At 36.4% G+C, this 13,472-nt stretch overlaps 3 protein-coding genes across 3 annotated transcripts; 1 reads left to right on the top strand and 2 right to left on the bottom strand.

The window, feature by feature from the left end:
• Positions 1 to 2,543: 2,543 nt before the first annotated feature.
• LOC110881894 lies at positions 2,544 to 3,829 on the bottom strand. The gene is made up of 4 exons (XM_022130036.1): positions 3,734 to 3,829; positions 3,423 to 3,628; positions 3,181 to 3,325; positions 2,544 to 2,630 (listed from the first exon to the last, which is right to left on the bottom strand). Exons 1-4 carry the CDS (start codon positions 3,827 to 3,829, stop codon positions 2,544 to 2,546), a joined length of 534 nt encoding a protein of 177 aa, XP_021985728.1.
• Positions 3,830 to 9,926: 6,097 nt separating this feature from the next.
• Positions 9,927 to 11,156, top strand: LOC110881893 (uncharacterized mitochondrial protein AtMg00810-like). Its single transcript, XM_022130035.1, has one exon. The coding sequence runs from the start codon at positions 9,927 to 9,929 to the stop codon at positions 11,154 to 11,156; it is 1,230 nt and encodes a 409-aa protein (XP_021985727.1).
• Positions 11,157 to 11,333: 177 nt separating this feature from the next.
• Positions 11,334 to 12,338, bottom strand: LOC110881891. Its single transcript, XM_022130033.2, has 3 exons — positions 12,243 to 12,338; positions 11,925 to 12,124; positions 11,334 to 11,840 (listed from the first exon to the last, which is right to left on the bottom strand). Exons 1-3 carry the CDS (start codon positions 12,336 to 12,338, stop codon positions 11,561 to 11,563), a joined length of 576 nt encoding a protein of 191 aa, XP_021985725.1. The 3' UTR covers positions 11,334 to 11,560.
• Positions 12,339 to 13,472: the final 1,134 nt, after the last annotated feature.

Here is a 13,472-nt window from a genome sequence, read left to right as displayed (position 1 = left end):
GCAAACCTAATGTTGATGCAACTAGTGAATTTCGGGAAGAAATTCCCATTCAAGTTGGGGAGGATGTGACACCCCAGGAAAACCATTGAACGATATAACTTACCTAGCTTTCTCAGTGAGTGCGTACCAAATTTCGGGACAAAATTTCTTTTTAGTTGGGGATACTGTGACAACTCGTAATTCGAACTTACTTTGTGTAACGTTACGTGCTTAAGTGAACTATGTTAATTGAATGAATGTATGAATGTTATGCTTTATTATATGTGAATGTGTGTATATACAAGTGATCCGACCGCACAAGACTCACGAACGCACAACACTTACTTGAACGCACAAGGCCGTTTGGGCCACATCCTTGTAATCGGATCTTAAGGGCGGCCCATTGAGGGGTCCGGCGGCGGTCCATTGAGGGGTCCGGCCCACCTCTCTTATTCGTACAACACACACCATGAGGGAGTTGTTCCTCATTTGTTACAAAACACAACACACACACTCAACCCCTAGTTCGGTTCCTCTCTCTCTCAACTTGACGGCAAGCATCTTCCCTATCGAAGATCTTTTCTTATTCGGATCAAACCTCGTTCATCCTCTAATCGGTTAGTATGTAACTATTTGCTTCCATAAATTCTATGATGATATGTTATATACGCTTACATGATGATGTATTGTTATGGTTTGTTTGAATGATACGTGATAATGCATGAATGAATTATTGGCCACATATGTGTTGTATTCGAATCCGATTGCAATTGAGTATGAGAAAATGGTTGTGGTAAACGGGATTCATACAAGGCTCGGATTCGGATGCTTGAATTAATCGGCTGTGATATTGTTGAACTCGGGTAATATGGTTAGATTATAGGGTTTAATCCGATTATATGTTTTGTGATAAATTGATGTTCATGTTTTGATCATGTTAGGGTTCATGAGATTTGATGTTAAAAATACTTGTTTGATTCGTTGGATTATAGCAAAACTGTTAATTGATTTGATTTGAAACTGCTAAATCTGTTTACAACTTGTTACGGAAATCATGGACTACAAATCAGGAAGTCAGTTACACACCTTGTCTTGACAAGAGATTGCGAGTCGAGAACTCACTGCCTCGACTCGAGACCAACACACCGGCACAAAACAACACAACTCGAGACCACGGTTGCGGGTCCGGTTGCGACTCGAGACCATGTAGTCTCGACTAGAACATGAAAACTCGAGACCTCCTTGTTGCGGCTCGAGACCCCGAAACCAGTACAACCCGAGACCGTCTAGTCTCGACTCGAGATCTCTGGTCTCGACTCGAGACCATATACACGTACACACTGTTGGACTTGCACACTGTTACGAGCCCATCTGATTGGGCCGCATATTTGGACTTTGTTTATGTGAGGTTACTGTTGAACTGCTATGCTTATACGTGAATACAATGGTCAATACTTGTACACAACTTGTTACGAGACGTGTAGAACATACGTGCAATACTTGTATACAAACGTGACTTGTATGATAAACATGCTAGGACGTGGTTGATCACTTTGTAGCTTAATTGAACTGTTGTGTATCATACCGAGCAAACCAAGGTGAGTTCATTGCATTTCTCAAGCATGCGTCCCGGTGGTTTGGGACAATTAGTAAACATTTGGAAGGGAAACTTGGGTAAACAGTTAAATCGGTTTTGGTTATTGAACATGGAATCTATCATTATCGGATTGCCTGTAGGGCAATGGGGTAATTAGTTGATAGCGCTATTAGGTGGGATACCTCACACCGGGCCGTAAGGACGGGCGTGAACTAATTATCTGGGCATCATTACCAATGCTTGGTTAGGAGCATTGGGGTTGTTAAGGGGCACACTCCCCGGATACATATGGGCACACTCCCTAGGGTATCTAGCATGTTATGAGCAACATCGTATCGCAACGTTAAATCGCATTAACATACATCTGGTAACAAAACACGTTAACAAAACTTTGAACTCACCAGCGTAGTCTGACACACTTATCTGCATGCTTGTAGGGACTTGCTATCTGGGAGTGCTGGAGTGGTCATGGATCGAGGCTCTTGGATTGACTTATATTTGATACATTGGTTTTAAGTATTATTATGAAACAATTGCTAAACGATTTATTACATGCTTTCGCTACACAACATCTTGAGAATTGATATCATGTTTGACATTTTCTACTGGTAATTAATGGCATGTCTTATTTAAGTATTTACCATTGGTTCAATGTGATTGGTGGCTCGAACTCTGATGCGTAACACGCCTCGCGGGGTTTCCGCAGGTGGAATTTTGGGGGTGTTACAAAGCCACTCCACGCCGGGCACACAAGCGCTTGTGATGGCATGGGGGTGCCGTGGTGGTGTGGACGGAGGTTTTCCATCGGCGTGGAGGGCTTTTGTTCGGTGATGTGGAGGCTCTTGATTGGTGGGTGTAGTTTGGGTTGGTTTTGATTGGTTGATGTTTATTTTATATAAAAAAAATTAATAACGCCACTTTCATGCCCCTTTCACTCTGTGGTTTTTTTTATCACACCCCTCTGTTATTATTTATCACGCCCCTCTGATGACGTAGCTGCCATATGACGCTTCATGTCCCTCCACTCAGTATGGTGTATGAGGTTAATTTGAAGCTTCAAAGGATTAAAAAAAAAAAAAAAAAAAAAAAAAAAAAAAAAAAAAAAAAAAAAAAACCATTGTAGCCACTAAAATGGTTTTTCTGATGTATTGTTAAAATCCGTTCACCTTTGTTCTTTTTAACAAATGAACACGCATTAGAAAACACCGTTCGTTTAATTGTCCATATTAGATCATATGTTTCGTTAAGTTAAATGAACAAATACAAAAATACATTCTTCGTGTTCTTTATGTTCAATATGTGAGAGAATAAAATGAGGAAAAAGACAACAATGAGAATAAAACATGGTTAATATTTATTCCACCAACAACGAATTCAATTTTCCAAATAAACAGATGCATGATCGACAGGAAGTAGACAAAGAAGATACATGATCAAAAGCGACTATTCCAACCAAGAGCTAGTGCTAATATTGGTTATTCAAGCAAATATAAAAAGTAGACACGTGGTTTCTGGAGTTCTAGATCTACCCCTGATTTCTCGGCTGCCCGATTTCGAGCCAGCAAATATAAAAAGTAATAGACGAGACCAAGAAGCACGCTCACGAGGCCTATAATACCGGCTGCACCGAAGACCCCGGGCCTTAGAGTGTAACAATAGAACACATCATTGACATCTATCTCCACACCTTTTTCACCACTTAATATTGCCCCCACAATAAATAGAATGACAGCTCCTATAGACATAATCCTGTATAAAAACATATAAATGTTGTACTTGTTATTTGTATCATTAGTCTGTTAGTCATTCATTCATCTCTAGCTTAAATATCAGAATACTTACATACCATGATATAAGAATACAGAGTCGGGCGACTTTGGATGCGCTAGGGATAGGTCGGCAACATGAACAACAACCACCAGTCGTTGCTGTGATGATGGCGCGCGCTGTCACAAGAGCCACGACTGCTGCTATGGCTATACGCATGACTGGACTACTCGGGTAGTCGCATTCATGATCGACACCATGGTAAACCACTTTTAGTTGAGATTTCTGCCATGCATATGTACATTACAACATGCATATTTATTAGTATTTGTAAAGATTAATGCATATACAACAGCTTGCATTTGTTTTCATTTTTTGTTGATGGTTTACCTTAGGCTTCAATGCTTCAGCAGCGAAACCCGCAAGGGCAACTGCGATCCCGAGTGCCGCCAAGACAAGGCTAACCAAAACTGTTTTGATCTCCATTTCCTATCCCCTAATTAAAAACGGTTTTATTATTGTTATTGATAAAAATGGTATCTAGTCTAGTTTATAGTTGGGGGACTCTGCCTTGGTGGTCACGAAATGGAATCTGCATTGGGGGAGTTTACAACCATGGAGAAACTAAATGTTAGTTATTTAAGTTTTGTGGATTTCATAAACTACAGTATATGTCTTTCTAACGCTTTAGGTAAATCCCACATATGTCTATCCTGAACAAAAAAGATGCTGGATTCTATGGGAATGGCCTGTATCAAGCATCATTAACTTGTTTTCGACGCAGTAACTCCACAGGCAAGTGTGATGGGTGATCTGTTCGTAAGTACCAATATAGGCAACTACACACAAATAAGCAAGCTACTTGTGAGAAATGTTGCCCAGAATCTTGATAACGAACAATGAATATCACAATGAACGAAATAAACACAAACTAACCTTGATTGAATAAATACAAATCTTGAATGTATGTACAAGTGAATGAATGAGAGAGTGTGTAAGTTACAAATGAATCTAACTATCCCTATTTATAGTTTCCTACGGGTACGAGTGAATAGACGTGTCTCTTCGTGAAAAGTCATGTCTCTTGGATGTGTGGTTGTGATTGGAACTTGAAAAGGTGTGTTGATTCTCGTCCGCATGATCAACATTCGCGTCCCTTGCTCCTTTCCTTGGTGTCGATTGGGAATGGGTGTGTGTGTAGAGACACACCTATTCGGTTATTGAGGGAAGTTTCAAACTTCCATCTTGTCAACTTTGGTCCTTCAACTTTGTAACCGCCACTTACTAATAAATCTAAACTATCTATCTAACTATTAACTAATTACATAATAAACCCTAATACTTATATAGGATGTGGAGAGTATGTAGTTTTTGTATAAATTTTTTTGGGTATATACGGTTTTGACCCCCCGGTTTTATAGAAATTTTTGGTATATACGTTTTCAACCCCTCGGTCGGAAATCTCAAGCTTCGCCACAGTCTATCCTGAACAAAAAAGATGCTGGATTCTATGGGAATGGCCTGTATCAAGCATCATTAACTTGTTTTCGACGCAGTAACTCCACAGGCAAGTGTGATGGGTGATCTGTTCGTAAGTACCAATATAGGCAACTACACACAAATAAGCAAGCTACTTGTGAGAAAAACTTGCCTTTTTTACAACCGCGTTAAACATTATTTTTAAGAATTACTTTCAACTTATCTTTCTTTGGTTTTTAATCTCAAATACATATTTGTTACACCAACAAACATAGATTTATTCTTTTAACTACTTTCTTGACGTTTTTGCAAGGCATACCTGAAACCATGTGCTGTCGAGATGTATTTAACGTTGTCAAGAAATCACCGACTCATGGTAGGTTATGTTAATGAGGAATGGGATCGTCATCTGAAGTTGCAAAACAGTGATCTAACAGGCATTAGGCATGCAAATTTGTTATCTTTGGACCGACAGACCGAAGCAACAATGTGTTATGTGTGAACATCATTAATCTTAACCGGAAACTCTTAAAAATCTGTTTAAAACATGAATATTTACCTAACCCAATTTCAAGTCCACATCTCCACCCTCCACGCAAACACTATTAGTGCTCGATTAGAACTCCGCTCGCTAACAGAATCACATATTTTCACCTCATAGTAATGCTTAAGGGTTAGGTATAGCACAAGTTTTTGAAACATATCACCTGCTCGACCTTTCCACTTTCACCCAATCACCACTTGCTCGACTTTTCCACTTTCAACCACTTTTCAAAAGATATCACCTGTTTTTTCTTAGGGGAAAAAACCATGGCATTAAGACTCCAACAACCAGCTTGCAAACTTCTTCACAAAAGGTTTTTTTGCCTTCTCAACATGATTTCTTTGTTGATAAATTATCCATGCACAGCATGTTCGGAACTTGTTTATTTTAGCTCTCTTCACACCTTCCCGTTATCCCCCTGATAATCCGTTGAAAAGAAAGAAAAGCGAAGGAGCAAAATGCCACGAACGGATAATGATAGCGATCAATAATGAATAAGAAAGAACAAATAATAATGCAATTATAACTGCAGGACAGAATTCAGTAACTTTATCATACTACAAGAATATCCATCCAGCCCCGATACATAATTTAAACCAAATATAGGAGAATCGGGTATAGCTAGCCCAAGAACCAATATACCATGGTACATGGGCATACCGCATACATACAATTCATCCACCAAAAATACTAATATCTTTGGATCTCCATAGGCCTTGAAAAATATAACTGGCACTCCTTAGAGTTCAAATCAGGGGAGATGCCATGATTTAGTCTCACCCTCGATGCCACAATGACATACTTATGGTCACCCCCACAAGTAGGGGGTGCTCGGGTCCAGAATACAGAGGTCAAAACAGATAACATATTTGTATTGCTCTTGTATATTAATGTGTATAATCCAATATAATAGGCCAAATTTTCAATCGCATGAGTACAATTTAATTTAATAATACCACATGTAATATGGTTCTAAAATTAGGATAGGTGAATGTAACGGATATGAATAACAAGTGAATGTTAGTTAAATCATAATACAGGATAATAGTTTGAAAAGTGGATCAACGAATCAAGTTAAAAACCCACACTATTCATATCTTCCTATACTAATAAACAAACATCCTTTTTGGACATATGTCATTCTTTGGAATATTTCTCACATTTATTTTTCTATTTATCTCTTTTGTTAAATAATAATAATAATAATAATAATAATAATAATAATAATAATAATAATAATAACAATAATAATAATAATAATAAACATCAATTTAACTAAATCTATTTATCTCTTTTGTTTTTATAATCTGAAATTGATTTCTTTTCCACTCTAAAGTTTCAATCTTTGTCAATTTAAGTCTACATCTGAAATTGATTTCTTTTTTAATTCTAAAGTTTCAATCTTTGGCAATTTAAGTCTAAAGTTTCAATCTTTGGTAATTTAAGTCTAAAATTTGTAGAAGATATTTGATGATAAAGATAAGTGATAACCATATATTAATTATTAAAATTAAAAGATTTTAATGATAAGAATAAGAATAACTGATAACCATATATTAATTAATAAAATTAAAAACTATATATTAACATTTTTATTATTTATAAAGATAAAGATAGTTTTAATTGTTTATATAAAAGTTTATAATCTTTATCTTTATTTACTATCTAATAACTGACAGGTAATGAAAATTAAAAAAAAATAACATTTTTTTCTTTTACTTTTTCCGATTATTAATAACTATTTAATTTAAAATTTCATCGATTTAACCATGTGTAATATTTAAGTTTCTAACCTATTAATAAATAAATAAAAAATAAAGTAAAATGTTAACTTGTGTAATACACAAGTTTGTAATCTAATAATAAATAAATAAAAAACAAAGTAAAATGTTATTATAATTCAAAGTTCATTTTTTTTTCAAAAACATATATTGACGACCATATGTGTTAACCGATTATATTATATTTAATCAAACCGTGTAATACACGTGTTTATTCAACCTTGCAATACATGTTTTTAAAGATGTAGGGAAAAAAAATAAAAATCCACATCACAACGGTTACCTATGAAATAGATAAAAAAAACCCTTAATTTTAATGAAAAATGAATGTTAAGTTATCTGATTGGAACACTTTTGAAACTTGAGTTACCTAACTGGAACACTTTTAAAATTTAGTTAATATTCTTCAAAGTTACCCCATAATATATAAAGTTATATTTATTCAACCCGTGTAATACACGGGGTTATAACCTAGTAATAAATAAAGAAAGATATACACACCTTAAGCACTCGTAATTTTATTTTGAGCCGGAGGTAAAAACATAATTTTAAACTGATGGCAAAATCGGGATAAAATTGTAAATTAGTCTGACCCAAATTTTACAACTAAGGACATACTTGTAATTTCAATATTTAAAATATTATATAATTAGTATACATCAAATTTCCAAAATGTAATAGATATAATATAATATAATATGTATACTGTTATCATTATTTATATGGTTATTATTTTTATTGTATTTTGCAGGTATTTCATGGGGTGTTAAAATGTACATATTTTAATTTAGGGTGGAGATACAATAGGAAGTTTATTTGGGTAGTAGGATAGGAATTGATCTTGACCATTCATTAAGTTAATCAAGGGCTAAGATTAAATCAAGGAAATTGAAAGAAAGAAAAGAGGCGCGTGAGTTTGTTCAAGGGCATTCTAATCAATCTAAGCCAGTAGTTTCTCTCTCCTCCAATTCCCCCCCCCCCATTTTTTAAACGTTAATAACTCTCTCATACGACATTATTTTTTTATAAAAATTGCACCAAAAAAACGAGCGTTTTTTTATCTTTAAAACGAGTATACTATTGCTATATTTTAAAAAAAAAAATTTAAAACCCAGTTGCGTAAAACGCAATAGAAAAACCACCAGTTACGTAAAACGCAATGAAAAAAAAACTAAAAAATTACATTTTTCTAAAACGCAATGCACCAAAAACACAAAGAAATGACTTATTTGTAAAACGCAATGGCCAGAAAACACACAGAAATGTCTTATTTGTAAAACGCAATGGCCAGAAAACACATAAAAATGTGATTTACCTAAAACGCAATGCACCAAAAACACAAAGAAATGACTTATTTGTAAAACGCAATGGCCAGAATACACTTAAAATGTCTGTTTTCTAAAACGCAATGGATTGAAAACACATAAAAAAGTGTTTTACCTAAAACGCAATGCACCAAAAACACAAAGAAATGTCTTATATGTAAAACGCAATGGCCAGAAAACACTTAAAAATGACTCATTCTAAAACGCAATGGACTGAAAACACCTAAAAATGTGTTTTACCTAAAACGCAATGACTAAAAACACTTAAAAATGTGTTTTTTTCTAAAACGCAATAGCCATAAACCACATAAAACTCTCTTATTTCTAAAACGCAATGGACACATAAAACTGTCTGCCCCTTGGACCCCGCCAGGGGCTGCCGCCTCTGGGACCCCGCTACCGGGGGCTGCCGCCCCCGGACCTCCGCAAAGATCGTAAAACGCAATGACGAAATCAAAAACCCAGATCATGAAAATGAAATTAAAGAATTTCTTACATGGATTGAAGCCGATTTCTTCATCAATTGACGAAATTTGAATGATAGAAACACTTATCAACGCTCGAATCGAGTGATTATCTCCAAAATCACCGGAAAAAACGAGATTTTTTTATGAAAATTAAACTTGGTTTTATTCAAAAAAAGCTGAAGAACACGTTGATCTGGTTCTGAATCATTGATTGGTGATGAAAATCGCACTATAATGTAGTGATTATTGAGATAGAAAGTGAAGAAATAGTTGAAGATGGTGGGTTTTTGAATTTACTGGGTTTTGAAAAAGGAAGAAGAAGGAGTTGGATTGACTAAAATACCCTTTCTCTTTATTTTAAAATTTGCCACATGTCATAATCCTATGGCTTCCTATCCTTCCTAGCGAAAATTAACTTCCTATTTGATCTTTTCCCTTTTAATTTATACTTTGCTAATCCTTTTGTTTTTCTTCTTGCAAAAATTGTGCCCTCTTCTAAATTTTCTCCTTGCTGGGCTTTAATGTTGCGTTATGTTTAGCCTAATTGTTAGATAATAGTTATAGTTTGCATATTATTTATGTTGTAATCTTCTTTATTCTTTGAGGTGTCTAGGTGTAAGTTTTTGTATCTATATATAGCTCTCTTGTAGTTTGTATTTTTCAATGAAAAACCTTTTCAATGCTCTTGACAAGAATAATACTTGGACACTTGTTCCCCGTCCAACTAACGCCAATGTTGTGGGTTCCAAATGGATTTTTCGAACTAAATGTCGATCCGATGGATCCATTGAACGATAGAAAGCCCGTCTGGTTGCTCAAGGCTTTAGTCAAATACCTGGTCTTGACTACTCTCATACCTTCAGCCCCGTTGTTAAAGCTACCATTGTTCGTACTGTTTTGGCATTAAGTGTTATCAATAATTGGCACCTTCATCAACTCGATGTCAATAATGCCTTTTTACATGGCCATTTGTCTGAGCATGTCTTTATGGAACAACCCAAAGGTTTCATTAATACCCAATTTCCCGCACATGTTTGCAAATTGAACAAGGCCATTTATGGATTAAAACAAGCTCCACGTGCTTGGTTTCATCGTTTGAGCTTATTCCTTTTGGAAAATGGTTTCTCGTGTAGCCGTGCCGATCCATCCCTATTTGTCTACAATCGTGATTCTCGTATGATGTACCTTCTCGTATATGTATATGTCGATGACATTATTCTTACGGGCAACCATAGATCTACTATCGACTCCTTCATTACTGTTCTACATAATGAATTCGCCATCAAGGATCTTGGTAAACTCAACTACTTTTTGGGCTTGGAGGTTACCTACACTCAAAATGGTATTTTCTTGAATCAATCCAAATATGCCTTAGATATTCTAACTCGCGCGAAGATGTTGGATGCTAAACCTGCTCCAACACCTTTAAGCACAAATGTTTCCTTTGTTTCTACAGTTACCTTGTTTCCGGATGCTACCTTCTATCGCTCAATTGTAGGTGCTCTCCAATACTTGACGATCACGAGACCTGATATTTCATATGCTGTTAATCAAGTCAGTCAATATCTTCATGCTCCAACTACGACTCACTTTCAGGAAGTGAAAAGAATCTTGCGCTATCTCAAGGGTACTCTTGCGTTTGGATTACATTATACGCGTCCCACTACCACATCGCTTCTCGGATATTCTGATGCTGATTGGGCTCGTTGCTTAGAGACACGTCGCTCTACTTATGGTTATTCTATTTTTTTGGGTGGGAATCTGATCTCATGGAGTGCTAAGAAGCAACCGACTGTTGCTAGATCTAGTTGTGAATCAGAATATCGCGCTATGGCTAACACTGCTGCCGAGATTGTTTGGATAACTCATCTTCTTCAAGAACTTCATGCTCTTCCTCCGAACAGACCCACTATTCTTTGTGATAATCAAAGTGCTATTTTTCTAACTCAAAATGCGGTTGCACATAAACGTGCCAAACACATAGACCTTGATTATCACTTTTTGCGAGAATTGGTTAATGCAGGAAAGCTAGCTACCAAGTTTGTTCCAACCAAGCTTCAGGTGGCTGACATCTTCACAAAGAGTCTTCCTAGTTCTCAGTTCAATGTTTTTCGCAACATGCTTCGAGTTGGTCCCCCACCGTTCAGCTTGCAGGGGATGTTAGATAATAGTTATAGTTTGCATATTATTTATGTTTTAATCTTCTTTATTCTTTGAGGTGTCTAGGTGTAAGTTTTTGTATCTATATATAGCTCTCTTGTAGTTTGTATTTTTCAATGAAAAACCTTTTCAACTTATCTCACACTAATCACCTCAAAAACCTTAATATGTGACCCTACCCGAAAATGCCGACGTTGGTAACTAACAGAATAAAATTTAGAAAAAGAGACAACATAGAAAAAATGGACGTTGGTAATCAAGATAATAAAATTTAGAAAAAGAGACAACATAGTAGAAAAAAAAAAAGACAAGGTTATTTATTCCACAAATAACGAATTAAATTTTCCAAATTAAAGAAAGTAGACAAATTAAAAGATTCAGGAGCAAAAGCACGGTTCCAAGAGCTGGTGACCAATATTGGTTGTTCAATTTTTTTGCAACGGCACCTGTGGCTCATGCCATCACAAATTTGTTGGTTCCTTGAAATCGGTGACAGGTGGTTTCTCGAGTTCTAGATCTACCCCTGATTTCTCAGCTGCACGACTTCGAGCCAACACATATAATAAATAATAGACGAGACCAAGAAGCACGCTCACGAGGCCTATAATACCGGCTGCGCGGAAGACCCCGGGCCTTAGAGTGTAACAATTGTACACACCATTGACATCTATCTCCCCACCTTTTTCACCACTTACTTTTGCGCCCACAATAAATAGGATAACAGCTATAGAAGACGTAATCCTGTATTAAACATATAAATATTAGCTGACTTTATTATTATTAGTCATGCATTTATCTAGCTTGAATATCAGAATAATTACATACCATGATATAACAATACAGACTCGGGCAAATGTGGATATGTTAGGGGTACGGCAACACATACAACAACCACCAGTTGTTGCTGTGATGATGGTGCGCGCTATTACAAGAGCCACGATTGCTGCTATGGCTATACCGACGACTGGACTACTCGAGTAGTCGTCGCATTCTGAGCTATAGTAACCCATTGTGGGTAGAGAATTCTGTCATGTATATGTAGAGAACAACATGCATGTTTATTAGTATTTGTAAAAAATAATGAATACACAACAACTACGAAATCCCGGTTGTATTTGTTTCCATGTTTTGTTGATAGTTTACCTTACGATTCTTGGCTTCAGCAGCGAAACCCGCAATGGCAACTGCAATCCCGAGTGCGGTCACGAGAAGGCTGACCAAAATAGTTTTGATCTCCATTTCTTACTTCGTTTAAAGATGGGTTTATTATTTGTTAGATAAAAATGGTAATCTGGTTTTATAGTTGAGGGACTCGGCCTCGGTGGTCACGATCTCCAAATGGAATCAACATTGAGGGGTTTACAACCATGGAAAAGCTATGTATTAGTCATTTTGGTGTTGTGGATTCAATAAACAACGTATATGTTTTTGAAGAGGATTGTTTGGTAATAGGATCCATGATCCTCTCAGTTCTATTCATCTCAATATGTACTCATAATTACATGTATCTATTTAGGGAGACTTACAAGAGAATAGGAGTCTTATAAAAGACCATGTGTAGTGGTTTAGCCAAATAATGCCTCCATTATGGGGCGTTTTACGACACGTGGCAGTCCAGTCAGCATGGGGCATTATTGAGGGTTATTGCAAAAGTGCCGTAGTGGGAATAATGCCCAATAACGCCCCTTCCAATCATTAAATAACTATGTTTTTATAGAGAAAAGGATAAAAAAAAATAAGAAAATGAAACTTATACAGTTGGACCACTCCCATTGGCCATATGCAATTCTCAGTTGGAGCTATTCAGCGTTATTATAAAAACGCCAGAATCAATTTTTTGAATTTTTTTTTTAAAAAACGCCCGGGTGAAATGGGTGGAGGGCGTTTTTTGGCGTCTTTTTTGATTTTTTTTTTTTAAAAACGCCCCACTACAGGGGGTCTAAAGAGGGTAGGGGTGGTTATCACTCACCACCCATTTATCACTCACAACATCCAATCAATTTCCGTCATGTCATCAACCATTATTCCATCACTCACAACCTTTTTTAGTGAAAATGCTCATCACTCACAACACCTAATAATAAACCCTCACACCCCCTCACATCCTTCTTTCCCTCACGTGTCAAATAAATAACGGAAATTGAAATTCACGCGTGGAATTTGAGCAGTGGCGGTGGTTTGTTTGCATGTATCACGCGTGAAAGTTGTTTATCACGGGGAGTTTTTCTCCCACCACGGGTCTCCTAAGGGGGGTAGAGGCGCCCATCATTCATCACTCACTCATCACTCACAACTTTCAATCAAGTTCTGTCATGTCATCAAGCATTATTCTCCATCACTAGTGATAGATTTTAGTGGAAATGTCCATCACTT

This window comes from Helianthus annuus, chromosome 13, assembly GCF_002127325.2.
Source record: "Helianthus annuus cultivar XRQ/B chromosome 13, HanXRQr2.0-SUNRISE, whole genome shotgun sequence".
NCBI lineage: Eukaryota > Viridiplantae > Streptophyta > Magnoliopsida > Asterales > Asteraceae > Helianthus > Helianthus annuus.
The sequence above is the reverse complement of the archived record's forward strand: the minus strand, read 5'-3'. Positions and strand labels throughout refer to the sequence as shown.